We start from the raw sequence: 14708 nt of genomic DNA on the forward strand, positions 1-14708 counted from the left end.
CGGGGACCACTTGAGACCTGAAAGCTATGGGGGAGACTGTCAGCCACCAGCCTGAGCTCAGCATCCTTAACCAAGCTTTGCAGAATTCTAAAATGGTCAGGCTATCCACAGCAAAGAAGAGCAAAAAGCATAGAAGATCTACTGCCTTCATGATTAGAGTGGACCTCTTCACACCACCAGTATAAACTACGAAATGGATCACACCGCCTCACACCAGGCCACCCCCACCCTGTGCCATTCTCTGATACATGCAGAAAGATGTCAGACTCCAGCAGTTCATTTTTGAAAAATTTATTTTATACCCTTAGAAGCTAAGAACTCTGCCACTCATGAACCAAATTTAGAATTAAGATTCTTCCCTGTTCATCTACTTTCTTTTGAAATTTTATAAACAAGATTCTGTACACAAGAGGTAGCAGAGGAGAATTCCAGTCTGCTTGTTCCAAGCTCAGAAGGTAAGTGCACACACCTCAATGTTTGCAGGGAGGGAGGGGCGAGGCAGGGCACGTCTGGTGACACGGCGCTCTAGGTCCAACGACTCCTTCTAGTTGCCAGTGACCGGTGAGGGAAGTCCCGGGCGCGATGCCCGCTGGAAGCCCATCTGTTCTCTCTCCTGGAACGCCTCTGGTGCGCAGACTCGCCATCTGCGGTGGGCCTTGCAGAGGGAGCTTCTTGAGAACACACAGCATTGTTAGTTGTGCAATTCCTACTTTTGGAAAGATTTATAAAAACATCTTCATCCAAAAAAGTTGGCAATAAAAACGACAATTCTTCCAAGGTAAGCCTGTCACAATTGTCACTTTGTTGTACTACATTAAAAAAAAGTCATCAGCAGGTTCGTAGACTGCAGCTGTTGGCAATCAAGTGGTTACTGGCTAAGTGGAAGCAACAACGTAAGCAAAATCAACCGGAGCGCGTGATGCACAATCTTGACGCGGTCCTGACGAGGCGAGGTGCTACAGTGAGGACAGCGGGTGCTGGGGTGTGGAAGGCGTTGTTTCCATAGGAAATAAGGGACTAGAAGTGGTGATTTCACTCCTGAATTTGGGCTCCTGAGTGCAGCTGCCAGCGATGATATCCCAACACATCTCATCACTGGCATTTCAACATCATGTCCCACACACTCTTTTTGTGAGGATGGCGGCAGAGAGGAGGGGGAAGGCGGGTAGAGAAAAACAGTAGGGCATGGAAAATTCACGTACTCAAAATCAGTTTTAAAACATCACATTCAAGATCGCAAGAACATCAGAACCATATAAAATTTGCCGAACTGCCTGACCATTTTTCTGAGGGCAAAGCTCTGCTCGGACATGCTGGCCCCTGGTCTACCCAGGTCTCTGACGACAGCCACAGTAGCCTGTGGGCAGTCATCCAAGTACACCCCGAAGCCTGGCTGCACAGTAACCTCAACCTCCAACAGTGAAATCACTGGGGTATTGCCAGGGCACAGCCACGAAGGACTGTCTTGTTACGTGTCCACATAATGCAGAAGCCACCAAAAAGGCACTTGGGGCTGGACACACCTCTCTGACTTGGCAAATCTAACTGACCGGCAACCTGGCACTTCCAAAGGCTCTCCTCGTTCTGTACACGGTGAGTTGAAAACAAGATAGAACATGTAACTAAAGGCAAAACATGGTTGAAAATCTGTATAGCAACTCAAAATACAAAATGTACAAAATACGTAAAATGTTAAATATGCACCCCCCTCCTCCCCACCCCCCTGAAAAAAAGGGGAGTTGGTATATCACCTGAAATGAGTAAACGGTGTTATACTTGGGAACTACAACTAAACTATGGTTGTTCAACTGCTTTCTAGTTATTTCTGGGAAAAAGAAATCCTGTCCCTATCTTTTCAGTGTTACTCATGTTGAAGGGAAACAAAGTCTCCGGTTCCTTGTCTGCGTTAAAATGACTGGAAACTCACAAAATAGGTCTCCCAATTCAAATAGTTAACTTCATATACAACCAGTACCAAGGGTTTCAGTAATTATGTTTTAAGCAAAAGCAAATGATTGCAGGTCACATGATTTAAGACTACAGTTTATTCAATATGTCTCCAAGCATTAAAAAGATGATTTTATGAAATCAAACTCAATAAAATTATAAAGTGCCTTTTATTTTGCTCTTTTTAAAATATGTTTTGGTAATCACATATAATTTCTTTAGTGACCAATGTCAAAGAATAACCCTGTGCTTCTGGAGAACACAGCTTTTTGATTTTTTTTTTAATTGGTCTTTTCAATCTCAATTTTATCAGAAAAAATACCTTAAATATCTTAATAATTTCCCAATTTTTGATCCTGGTAACATTTCCTCAAGATCCAAGTTTATGCCCAGGGCTCTCATTCAAACCCATCTGAAATTCTGTACAAATAGGGAGACATATTAAATAGAAATGTCTGTGTAAACTGGATTCTTTACTATTTTACAATGAAAAGGAATTTTTATCACATATCTTTACATCATTTTAAATTGGATATCCCTAATCCATGTTACTGCAAGGTTAAAAAGTTGCCCCCACACATCTAAAGGCAGCTTGCTTTTTTTTAAAATATAAAAACCAAAGGAATTTCTTTTGTAGCATCAGAGAAAGCAACAGCTTTACCCCCACTCACTCTTGTATGTTCATGTAACAAAAGTCTGCCACCGGCTTTATTTTGTAAGATCGCCACAGAAACGTGAACCCACAGAGGGATCACCCCCGGACAGCTGACCCACAGGCCGGAGTCTCCCGCTGCCACACAGCCCCCGGACCTTCTGGCCAGGAGTGCTCCCCTTGAAAACACGTGCTCTCCCAGAGCCGCCGGCGCTGCCAGCCCCGTCCCCAGCTTCTCCTAAAGGGTTCAAGACAAGATTCTGATTCCAAAAAGGTGCTGACATTCGGTAACCGTGGTCTGACTCCCCACCGTGTGCTGGGCACCTCCTCTAGGGGTCCACGTCGTCAAGGTCACTTCTTAAGTCGCCAATCATCATGGGCGATTCCGAACCCTTTCAGAAAGAAAGGTTAAATTCACACAAAGGAAAGTCAGAGAAAAAGGTTATTCTATGCTGACTGACTTATTTGTGTTTTGCAGGTTAAACAAGTCCTCATTTAACAAGTTAGTGTTTACCAAACATAACATATTTGAAAAATTCCCGATTTTTCAAAACTTCAGACAAACCAGTGGCTTGCCTACAGCCACAACGCTACTGTGCAACAGTGCCGCCGGCTGGCATTAGGACTCCGGGAAGCAGTGTGACCAGCGGTGACAGGCTTGCTGCCCCACAGCTGCTGCGCTGGGAACTGTGCCACACTGCTGAAGGTGGCCCTGCACTCCTCCCGGGTCTAAATTCTGCCTCTGTCACCAACTGTGTGGCCTTTGGTTTATAAAGGGTGGGACATACGTAGGTTTACAGTTCTGAGTATGTGAAAGTTTATTCTTGTATTACTATTTATTAATCATTGTATGATTCTCCACATAAATAACTAAGCCTACTTTTGCCCAGCTTTGTTCACTGAGAGCTCTGAATGCCCAGCACGTATCTTGAGACGGATCTAGCTGGGGTGGGGGTGGGGAGGAGCAGGAAAGTCTCCCTGTCAGGTGACCTGTAAGCTGGACAGGAATTAAACAGGGGTGAGTGGGAGGGGCTGAGGGGGAAGGAAGAAGCCCATTTGATAAACTAAGAGGCCTACTGGATCTAGAACTCAGAAAATGAGGAGGAGAGGTACCCAGCGGCCAAAGCAAGCAGGACTGCGTTGTGGATTCTGGCCTTGACCCTAACGGCAATGAAAAACCAGTGGAAGGCTTAAGTGAAGGAACTCGAGAGACCAGAGAGGGAGGCGGGCAGAGGATGACGAGCAGGCTGGTGAGGGACGCTTCAGGTCAATTGCAGTGAAAATGCCTGCAGCATGTGCAGGCGCTCCCGGTGAGGTGAGGGGCACTCAGGGAGGCCAGCCTGGTGCAGGGCGGCGGGGCTGGCATGCTGCATGTCTAGGAGACTGTCACATGCAGACCTCAGGAAGAGAGCTGGATGTTCTCGTCCAGCACTCAGAAGAATCAAGGCCAGGGCTGTGGGCGGGGCGAGGGGACACAGGACAGAACTGAGGAACATGCACTGGTGGCCCAGAAGAGGCTGCACTGGATAAGGAGGCTGAGAAAGAACAATCAGAGGTTGGCGGAGAACTGTGAGAGCAAGGTGCCACGGAAGCCCCAGAAGAGAGGGCTTTAAAAAGGAAGCAGTGGCTGGTGGGGTCAGATGCTGCTGAGTGGTCAACCCCTATGAGGACTGGAAATGCAGGCTACCTGTCACCTCTGCTGCTGAGCTGGAGGGGCGGGGGGGAGGGAGCAGCTAGTAAGAAGCTGAAGGATGAGGGAGATTAGAAAATAAAGACAGTCCAGTTTTGACAATTCTTTGGAGAAGTTAGGCTGGGAAGAGAAACCGGGCAGAAATGAGAGGGAAGAGAGGTTAAAAGGATGGGAAAGAAGTGAGTGTGGAACCACTGCTAGGAGGAAGCTGTAGACAGGGAGATGTTCCAGATACCAAAGACAGAGGAGGAAAACACAGAATATAAGGGTTTTGACAAGACGGCAGGGTGGAGTGTGGAGAGGCAGGGAGCCCTTGTAACAGGAGAGAGGACAGAGGCCTGCACGCGCTATCAGTCAAGGAGCCTGCAGCTGAGGATGTCTTGTCTGATAGCTTTTACTTTCTGTGCAAATAAAGCAGGAGAGCCTCAGTTTCCCTTCTGTAAAGTCAAGGCAATAGCAACCTCATAAGGTTGTCATGAGGATATGAAAGATTAGAAAAGAGAGATACACACACAACATCAACAAGACTCATTTAATGAGGCCTCTGCTAAGCCCTGTTACAGAGCTACAGAGGCTACTACTGTCCTTCTAAAGGTTACATAAACGTCGTAACATGTACATCTGCTTCATTATTTTGCAGATAGCAGATGTTCAATAAATATTTTATTCCTTTTCTACTACAGTAATTAGTATGAAAATGCTCTTTTTTCCTTTTTAAAGTAAGCTTAAAGTTATTCTTTGACTCCCCCAACAAGTAGGTAGATTTCAATGGCATGAGGCCCTTCCTCCTGAGGACCCATGTTTCCTAGAAGGTTGGTGAAAGCAAAAGCTGGAGGGGGTGGTTTTCCACAGCCCAGAAGAATGAAGGGAACAAGCTCGAACACACACAGCTGCAGCCTGGCTTTACCAGGACTCTCCAGCTTGCTGAGAGTAGCCAGCCACAGACTGTGTTTAAAGCCTTGTATGAATTTTACACTGTAGCACTGTTGCACTTTGTAAGCACTGTGAGTGGGTCCTGAACAGAGATCACTGGAGTGGAGGACAGAGCCGTGTCTCCTTTTTTCCTTGATTATAAAAATTCTTTTTTATAAAATCAGTTTTTACTTTTCATTTACAGTTGACATACATTATATTAGTTTCAGGTATACACCCCAGAGATTAGATATTCTATAACTTGACACTACACATGAAGAGAGCAAGATATTGAAAACCTATTTCAAAATATGACAGAAAATTACACTCACTTTGTGAAGGAAACAGACACACAAGTCCAGGAAGCACAGAGTCCCAAACAAGATGAACCCAAAGAGGCCCACAGAAAGACACTACGTAAAATGCAAAAGGTTAAACACAAAGAGAGAATCTTAAAAGCAGAGAAAGAAAAGCAGTTGGTTACCTACAAGGGAGCTCCCATAAAACTGTCAGCTGATTTCTCAACAGAAGCTCTGCAGGAGGGAAGGGAGTACCAAGAAATACTCCAAGTGGTGAAAAGCAAGGGCCTACTACTAAGATCACTCAGCAAATTTACCACTGATTATGAAAATTCTTCTTGGAAAACTTCCGAGCAGGCGCCGCCCTTTTACACAGGGGCGGCCCTCCAGTTGTACCTGTTGTAGATGCCTCTCTCCGTTCTCATTTGCAGGACTGCTCTCCGACCCATTACTGCTTCCTGATTGTTCTTTTTCGTTCAGCAAAGCTGTGGCATATGCTAATGTGTCCTGTGGGTGATTGAAACACACAGAAAGAGTGTCTGGGAGTGTGTGGTAGAGCAGCATCACCAGGGAAGACGGCCATTTGTCTGACCTTTGGAGGCACTGGCTGCCTCGAGGGGGGTGCCTTCACGGCGGCCCCCAGAGCACCCCTCAACCTCTGTGCCATGTGGGGGCCAGGGAGACCAGCTCACATGGCTTTTCTTATGTAATTTGCAAACTTCACACCAATTTGCTGCCTTTTCATAGAAATTCAATCATTTCTTTTGCACTTTCTCATTTTCAACCTGTACCTCTCTTCTCTGAGGTGGTTGTTTCTGAGAAACATACTAAAAATCCTACTTAAGGGACTTCAAACCACACAAAACCAAAAGACAACTCTCACCTGAGCTGAAATTGTTCGCTGAAAAGTTTTTCCAGTTGATGTTTCATTAGAGACATTACTTTGTGGTGTCCAATAATGTTCTGACATCTGAAGTAGAAGGTCAAAATGCCATTAGAGATGACTGGTAAGCCCACATGAGCCCACAATTTCTACCATTAGACAGCAGAGTATAAAAGCATCTGAAATAGTTTATAAATCTACCGAGACCTTCACATCAGGAGATTCTTTCCTGGAAAATTTTACTTCCACTCAAGCATGCAGTAAAATACTACTTCTTATATAATCATCCCTACTTTTTCACCTATAAAGTTAAGATACATGTATTAAGACAAATTTAATGCATAAAAATTGGTGTTAACTATACTAAAAAGTGTTTGAAGACTAAAAATACTTTGAGGCCAGTTTCAAATGAAGAGCTCTTTCCTGGTAAGATGTGTTCCTACTGATTCCTACGTTACAACCAGGAAAGCTCACAACACAATTACCTTCTTCTGCAGCCACTGCACAGCCCAGCTCCAGTGGTGGGAGTTCTCCTTGAAGTACTCTTTAGCAGCAGGACACCTGGCCATTGGAGATTTTAGTTAGCCAAATGCTTTCTTTGCAAATGTACTTGTTTAATCTATAGCATCTTTTTATTTTGAAACATAAACGCTACTTTCATTAAAGTTCAGTTGTTTTAATATTAAAATTTTACTTTTTTTAATTTGAATATGTTCACGTTATACTTGAAAAGGCAGTAAAAGGTAAGTATATAGTGAAAAGTCTCATCTCTCAGCTCCATCACATTTCAAAATTGAGAAATAAAAATTTAAAAAACCCCACAACAAATAGTACATGTTGATAATGATCTCTTGATAGAATCAAACTAATCTTTAATATCTGTGATTCGAATAAGAAAAAATATTTTATTTACACATGGTCTTGGAGCTGCCCTCTATTTTTATTTGCCTTTCTAGAAAGTTATCCTTCATATGTGAAGACAGTACTGACGGTAACGTTGCCACTAGTGAGTGTATATGAAACAGATATGTGAAGGATATGGAGCTACATATAAAGACAGTGATATCTGAACTGTGTGTCTCCTAGCATCAGACATACTATGTGGCCTCAACACTATTTGGAAATGCCATTCTTAGGCAAGTACTTATGATAACATACTGCCAATATCAAGCCTAATTAATGAGCCCTCAACTGTGGCAGGGCAATCTCCAAATGTCTCCATAATGCTATGTCATATGGAAATGCATATTCATGATTTTTTTTTTTTAGGTGAGAGGAGGGGAGATAGTGAGACAGACTCCTACATGTGCCCTGACTGGGATCCACTTGGTAACCTGTCTGGGGCCAATGCTCAAGTACCAAGCTATTTTAAGCACCTGAAGCCGATGCTCCAACCAACTGAGCCATCCTCAGTGCCCGGGGCCACGTTCGAACCAACTGAGCCACTGGTTGCGGGAGGGGAAGAGGGAGAGAAGGGGGAGAGGGATGGGTAAAGAAGCTGATGGTTGCTTCTTCTGTATGCCCTGACTGGGAATCAAACCAGGGACATCCATATACTGGGCTGATACTCTATCCACTGAGCTACCAGTCAGGGCCTTATGCATTCTTTTAGTGAGGTTCTCATTAATATTTGTTTAGGACACTCAAATGCAAGATTAAGCCAAATGATTTCTCATTCTTATTTTAGTACAAGTCCAAGGATGGCAATACCCTAGTCTAAGAGTGAGCAAAAAACTGGAGCAAATAAAGCTAAAAAGAAGGCTTGGTCAAAGACTTAGAGATGGCAATGTAGTTTGCTCAAGAGCCTTGAGTTATTATGCAGTTATTCTGATCTTGTTTGCCTTTGTACTAAGTGGAGAAATTGAAGTAGCAAACCACTAATATTCCTTATAACATCAAGAACCTTTGCATTCCAAGTGTCTACTAACAGATGAATGGATAATTAAAATGTGATATATTCAAACAATGAAATATTATTCAGCCATAAAGTGGAAAAAAATTCTGACATGCTACAACATATATAAACCTGGAGGACATCATGCTAAGTGAAATAAGCCAGTGACAAAAGAACAAATATATACTATATGATTCTACCTATATGAGTTATCCATAGTAGTCAAATTCAGAGAGAGAAAGTAGAATGATGCTTGCCAGGGACCAGAGGGAAGAAGAATGGGGAGTTATTGTTTAATGTTTAATGGGTATTGAGTTTCAGTTCTGGAAGATGAAGAAAGTTCTGAAGATGGATAGTGGTGATGGCTGCACAACAAAGTGAATGCACTTAATGCCACTGAACTGTACACATAAAAATGGTTAAAATGGCAAATTTTATGTTCTGTAATTTTACCACAATTAAATAAATAATGAAAAAGAACCTTTGCTTGAAGTCAATCAGCCTGTATTCAAGTCCTAGTTCTGACTGCAATCATGTCATTTAAAATCATCTGTGATAAGGGACTAATAACAGTACCTCACCTCACAAGGCTGTTACAAGATTAAATGAGAACACAGGAAAAGTATTTAGCACAGTATCTGGATTAATAAGTGTAAGCAGCTATAATATGATTTTGTCTTGAGAGACTTTTGAAAGTGGGGATTTAGAAACTGAAAGAGTTTGTGGTTAAGTTACATAAATGAAAGACACCTCGAGTGAAGGCTCATAAACTCTTGCTGTTACGGTCCCCAACATCCACCTTGATTCCTACCCTTCCTGCATAAAGCCTGATGGTAGTTCAGCCTTTTTTCTTGGATTTCATAAGCTATTACTCTTTTAACATATCCCCTTCACATCTCTTTGAGATCATCTGAATAGGTTTCCGTACCATCCAACGCAATCATGCCTTCTCTAGGTATAAAACATGGCAGATTTTTTTCTGGTCATATTTGTAACCATATCCTCCCTGCATTTTTGAGTCAGTACTTACTTTTGAGCAAGAGTTACCAGAAATTTGACACACTGGTAGCAGCGACTGCTGTCCACATGATTACTGTGGTGCATCAGAGCTGAAGGGAAAGAAGAGTAAATTTTAACAATAAAGCAATAAAATGAAAGTGGGCCTCTTGTTCTGAAAATTTACAACAAACTACTTTGATAAGCAGGTAAAGAACTAAATTAAAAGCATAGTGCCGACCCATTAGGATCCCCCAAATTCTAAAGGGTAGAAATACTAAATAGTATTCATGAACTCTAGTGGTGGTGGATTTTTTTTTTTTTTACAGAGACAGAGAGAGAGTCAGAGAGAGGGATAGATAGGGACAGACAGACAGGAACAGAGAGAGATGAGAAGCATCAATCATCAGTTTTTCGTTGCAACACCTTAGTTGTTCATTGATTGCTTTCTCATATGTGCCTTGACCGCGGGCCTTCAGCAGACTGAGCAACCCCTTGCTCGAACCAGTGACCCTGGGGTCTCGAACCTGGTTCCCCCACATCCCAGACCAATGTTCCATTCACTGCGCCACCGCCTAGTCAGGCGTGGTGGTGGATTTTTGACTTTTAAGAGAAATGAAAGGAGCTAAAATTTATACTGGCTGATTATTTGCCCAGACCTCCAAGCTTTTCCACCCACCACACTACTAACAGAAGAGTAGTTATAATACTTTTAGTCTGATGAATGGGAATTTATGGTATTAGTTCAGTTTACCAAATATTTCCTGCTCTGGGCTTTGGGCATTTAAAGATCAATAATACTTGGTCCCTGCCCTGAGGACTGCATGAAGGGTCGGTAAGTTCTGGAGAGCCTGGGTGCTGCTCTGAGTAGAGCACACCTGCCAAGCAGGTGGCCAGGATGCTGCAGCTCAAACGCTTTTAGATTAAATTTCTTTTCTGCAATATAGTTGGTCCTAAGTCTTTTCTTAATACATAAGCAAAATGTTAAGTGACTCAGGTGAACTGGAAATACAGGTGGAAGGGGGGAGCTGAATAAATTTATTTTTAACTAAAGCTCTTCTAAGAAATAGCTCACTAAAGCCACGCCAGCCTTCTGAAAAAGAATACTTTGCCAAAAACCTTCTATGAGTTGAAAACAGAAACTTGCATGCAGTCATACCACAGGTAAAATCACAATCATTTCATGACTTTGACAATATCCTGAGTCGGAGGTTTTAGTTTTTTCCTCCCCAATGGCTACAGAGTGGGATGAAAGGTTTCCTGCGTCAGAAAGTGCCTGTGGCACGTTAAGAAAAAAGGCACAACACCCCTGAATCTTATCTGACTCAGGAAAAGAACCCACGCTGCACTTTACAAACTAAAAGTAGGAAGAGTGTCCAAGATGACCAGGTCCTCTGGTTTTAATTCTCATGAGTAGAATGAGGGAACCCAGCAGCCTTAATCAGACTCCTGGGTTCCTCACGGATCTAGGCCGGGGGCAGAGCTGATAGAGAGGAGACTGGCTATCTGCACACTCACTGAAGACATTTCCCACTGAGGCCGGGGATACTTGCCTAGTAATCCATTTTCTGTTTCAAACACAAATTTGACTCGCTCTACTTGTATGGGATCTTCAATGACCTGTGAGAGGAAGGAAAGAAAGGCTGGTAAATAAAAGTAGGAACCTGTTATAGCCACTGGTGCCTTTAAAAAAAAGTAATTCAAGAGAGTTAGTTTCCAACTTAACAAAACCTAAAACAAACAAATATCATGTCACTGCTATATATCTCAACAATATCTTAAATTTAAACTACAGATGAAAAACAATTAAGTAATATCTTAAGGTGCACTTATTTCCTACCAACGTGTTCTCACCAAGACCTGCACTTCTCTGTGGGTGATAAGGATACATATTTTCATGATACTGAGAATAAGAGGTTTAGGTTATAAGGATACATATTTCATAATCCTGAGAATAAGAGGTTTATGGTCTAACTTGCTTATTGAAAATGTGTCACAGTTTTGCTACAATACAGGCTCTACAAGTTGATAAGGAGGTTGTGCTGTGCCACAGAGGGCTGGATCTGTGTGTGCTGTGCCTCGTACCCAGTCATGTGCAGTGCAGTAGACTGAATGGGCCTGTGGCTGAGCAGATGCACAAATACACAGCGCTACCCTGAGGAGCAACAGCCTTCCAAAGTCTGTAAAAGCTCTGGGACTGAAAGGAGGTATAGGACCAAAGATAGGCTTTATAGAAATGGCATCCATGATGCATTTCCTTATTTGAAAGCATTTATTAAATGCCTACCCTGTGCCAAGGCCTATACTAAGTCCGAGGGATCTAAAGGGAGCCCAGTACCTCTCTTCCTCTCTTTAAGGAGCCTCTCGGCTTGTCTCTCACTAACTCACAACCAGTCACCAAATTCTATTGACTTTCTTTCCACAACACCTTGATATATCCGCTGGCCCTTTGACGTTGGCCCTTTGACGCTGGCTGCTCTCTCCTCAGCACTGGCCTTATTATTCCACACTCAGATTACTGCAACAGACTTTAATATGGTCTTCCAACTCCAACCTTGCCTCCTTCTTTAGTCCATCTTTCAGAACAACTGCCAAGGGCATCTTTCTAAGACATAAATAGGGCCACAAAACTTTCCACTTAAAACTCTCCCAGGGCGCCCCATCACTGACAGCGGAGGCTGCAAACTTAAATGTCTCGAGGCTAGGATGACAAGAAATGAGCAAAATGGTATCAGACAAGGACAGCAGGGAATTAGAGATTCCAGCAGGGAATTGGGGGCATGCTGCCACTGTTCTGGGTGACTGTGGCATGCAGGAAATGTGACCAAGATTACTCGCTTTCTCTGGACAGGCTGAATCCAGAAATTACAAAACAAAACGATTTGTTGCCACATAAAATAGGCATGTAGACAGAACTTGGCTATCAGGACCTATAGGAAAAGGTCTGCTGCATTGGGACCTGAAAGCCTTTCAGGATTTGCTTTGGGCTTCTTCTCCACCCTCCACTCAGTTCCCACTCCTTCTAGGCCCACCACCTCCAGTTCACTGAGCAACCAGGGGTGTGGTGGAGAGCAAGAGCCATGGGCCATCTGTGTGGCTCAAAGACTTACTAAATGTTGGTCTTGGGCAAATCACTACCTCTCTAAGTTCTAATTATAATGTGATACTGTATTTTGCTGATTATAACTGATTTTTTCTTTTTCTTTTTTTTATTATTTCCAAAATTGGAATGCACCCTATAGTCAATTACATTTTGTGTAATAATATTTATATTTCATATGAAAATATTTTTAATTGTACAAAGACAACCAAAGGTACCTCAGATCTGAATGAAGTGTAGAGCCAGCCATTTACCTCTGACAATTATGATAAGGTCTAAACAAGAAAACATGTGAGCTTAGTGCAGTTTTCCATGCATGGTGGGCCACTCATTATTCTTGCACACTCTGCCCTACAGCTGCTGTGCACCTGCCCAGCTCCCTCATTGAGCTGTGAGCCCCTATAAGGTCGAGTTTTCTCACTGCTCACTGCTCAATCAGTAATGCACAAAAATGATATGAAGAGGACTCAGTAAGCGCCAAACAGTGAATGGAAAAACAATATAAATAAGGACACACAACTTTTTATTTATAAACAGTGCTGATGCATACCTAAACACAAGTGGATCAGAACATTTATGACTTACCAATATCTCATGAAGTAGTTGGAACGTATTCTTTAACTCATGGGGTGGAGCTGTTTCTAGTTGGTTCTGAAATGTTTTTTAAAAGCATAAAAATTCCAGTAAGTCTTCAGTGGAAAGCATGTTGGAATGTCAGTCAACAAGGCTGGATTCAAGCCCTAGTTCTATCACTATCTGGCTGACCTTGGGCAAGTCAATTCCTCTCTCTTGGGGCCTCAGTCTCCCCAAATGTTAAGTCTGGGGAGTGAAACAAACAACCTCTGCGGTCCCCCCAGCTGCAACACTCTGAGATACTTTACTACGGAATCAGAAAGGAGGAAAGGCAGAAAGAAGAGAAGTTAAATCACTAAACAGGTCCAAATTTACAATTCATTTATACATGTCCTATTGTGTTCTCCAGAGTATGCTGTAGCTGGGAGAAGGCAAACAGGCATGCTCTGAGATAAGTATGCTATGTGTGAAGTACATAAGAAAAGTTGGTTTATAAAACAGAAAATCTGCCAAGACAAACTGAGTGAAGAAAGCAAGGTTCAGAAAACTCACTGCTTTGTGCATTTTAATAACTTTACATACACATATTGATAAGGGACTATAAAGGCCACTGCGTTACAACACCACAATCCCAAGGTGTCAAGTCTGGTTCTAAGTAAGCATTTCACATACCACACCTCACAGAATCTTCAATCTGTGAGGTCAAGTCATACTTCCTCCCATTTTGCACAGGAAGAGATTGCCCAAGGTCATTTAATAACTAAACAGTAAAGAGAGGAAGTCAATCAGTGTTGATATAGGTCTGGTGAAACGGCTGAGGGCAAAACACATAGAGTCTGAAGACATAATCCACTTATCTTGTTAGCACTATCCGTATCACTATTACAAATCCTGGTGCAGGGAAGGGGGCATGGCAGAAATTCTGAGGGCAGAAACTGATATGCATGGTGTGAATTACAGGGAGAGGCCTGGAAGGACACACCAATGTGATAATACTAATTCCTGGGGAAAGTGGAAAGTGGACACAACTGGTTGGCACTGGTCAAAGTGGACTTTGGCCTTATTCATCTGTTTTGACTTTTTACAAAGAGAATGTAGTCATGTACTATCCATGTAATTAAGGATTAAAAACTAAAATGGTATGTGCTGGCTTAGAGGTTTTCTAGCAATCCCTAGAAAGGCAGTAAACAACAGGGTGAAGCAGAGCCCTGGAGCCGGACTGCCTGCATTCACAGCCCCACTCTGCCACCTGCTTGCTCACTGTGTGATCCTGGCAAGCTATCTGCTCCGTGCCTCAGTTTCTTCAACTCTAAACTAGACTCTACCTGACTGGACTACCTGAGAATGAACTGGGTGAAGTATGTGCTATGCATGGCACAGTGCCTGGCACCTAGGAGGAGCCACATATGGAGGACCATGTGTGTGACCAGAGTGCCACAGTGGGCTAGTCCACCATTTCAGCTTCTGATTTTTAAAATGTTGCCCAGTGGAGAAATAATCTTACATTGGGAAATATGTTACACAATAATGGTGATCACAGCATTATCAATTATAACGTATTCTTCTTGGCAGTTAAAAACTGAACTGAATGTGAACATCTTGCTAGTAGGGAAAAGTGAGGTAAATCATGGCACAGGAGAGGATATAATATTATACTCACAGATAATTTTTAATGATAGGGAAAATATTTATAATGGTAAGTAAAAAACCCCATAAAATAATAAAGATGACAAAATACCAATTACGTTAAAATACATGCGTA

The 14708-nt window shown here is 42.7% G+C and overlaps 1 protein-coding gene across 3 annotated transcripts in view; it reads right to left on the minus strand.

The window, feature by feature from the left end:
• Positions 1-275: 275 nt before the first annotated feature.
• Positions 276-14708, minus strand: part of USP24 (ubiquitin specific peptidase 24) — a 150359-nt gene continuing 135926 nt past the window's right edge. For all 3 annotated transcript variants that reach the window (XM_066376390.1, XM_066376389.1, XM_066376388.1), the window contains 7 exons: positions 12959-13024; positions 10827-10893; positions 9308-9386; positions 6869-6944; positions 6384-6470; positions 5897-6007; positions 276-2991 (listed from right to left, as the gene is read on the minus strand). In XM_066376390.1, the coding sequence (XP_066232487.1) occupies positions 2929-2991; positions 5897-6007; positions 6384-6470; positions 6869-6944; positions 9308-9386; positions 10827-10893; positions 12959-13024 (549 nt within the window). In that variant the 3' untranslated portion in view covers positions 276-2928. The remainder of the gene's footprint in view (positions 2992-5896; positions 6008-6383; positions 6471-6868; positions 6945-9307; positions 9387-10826; positions 10894-12958; positions 13025-14708) is intronic.

This window comes from Saccopteryx leptura, chromosome 3, assembly GCF_036850995.1.
Source record: "Saccopteryx leptura isolate mSacLep1 chromosome 3, mSacLep1_pri_phased_curated, whole genome shotgun sequence".
NCBI lineage: Eukaryota > Metazoa > Chordata > Mammalia > Chiroptera > Emballonuridae > Saccopteryx > Saccopteryx leptura.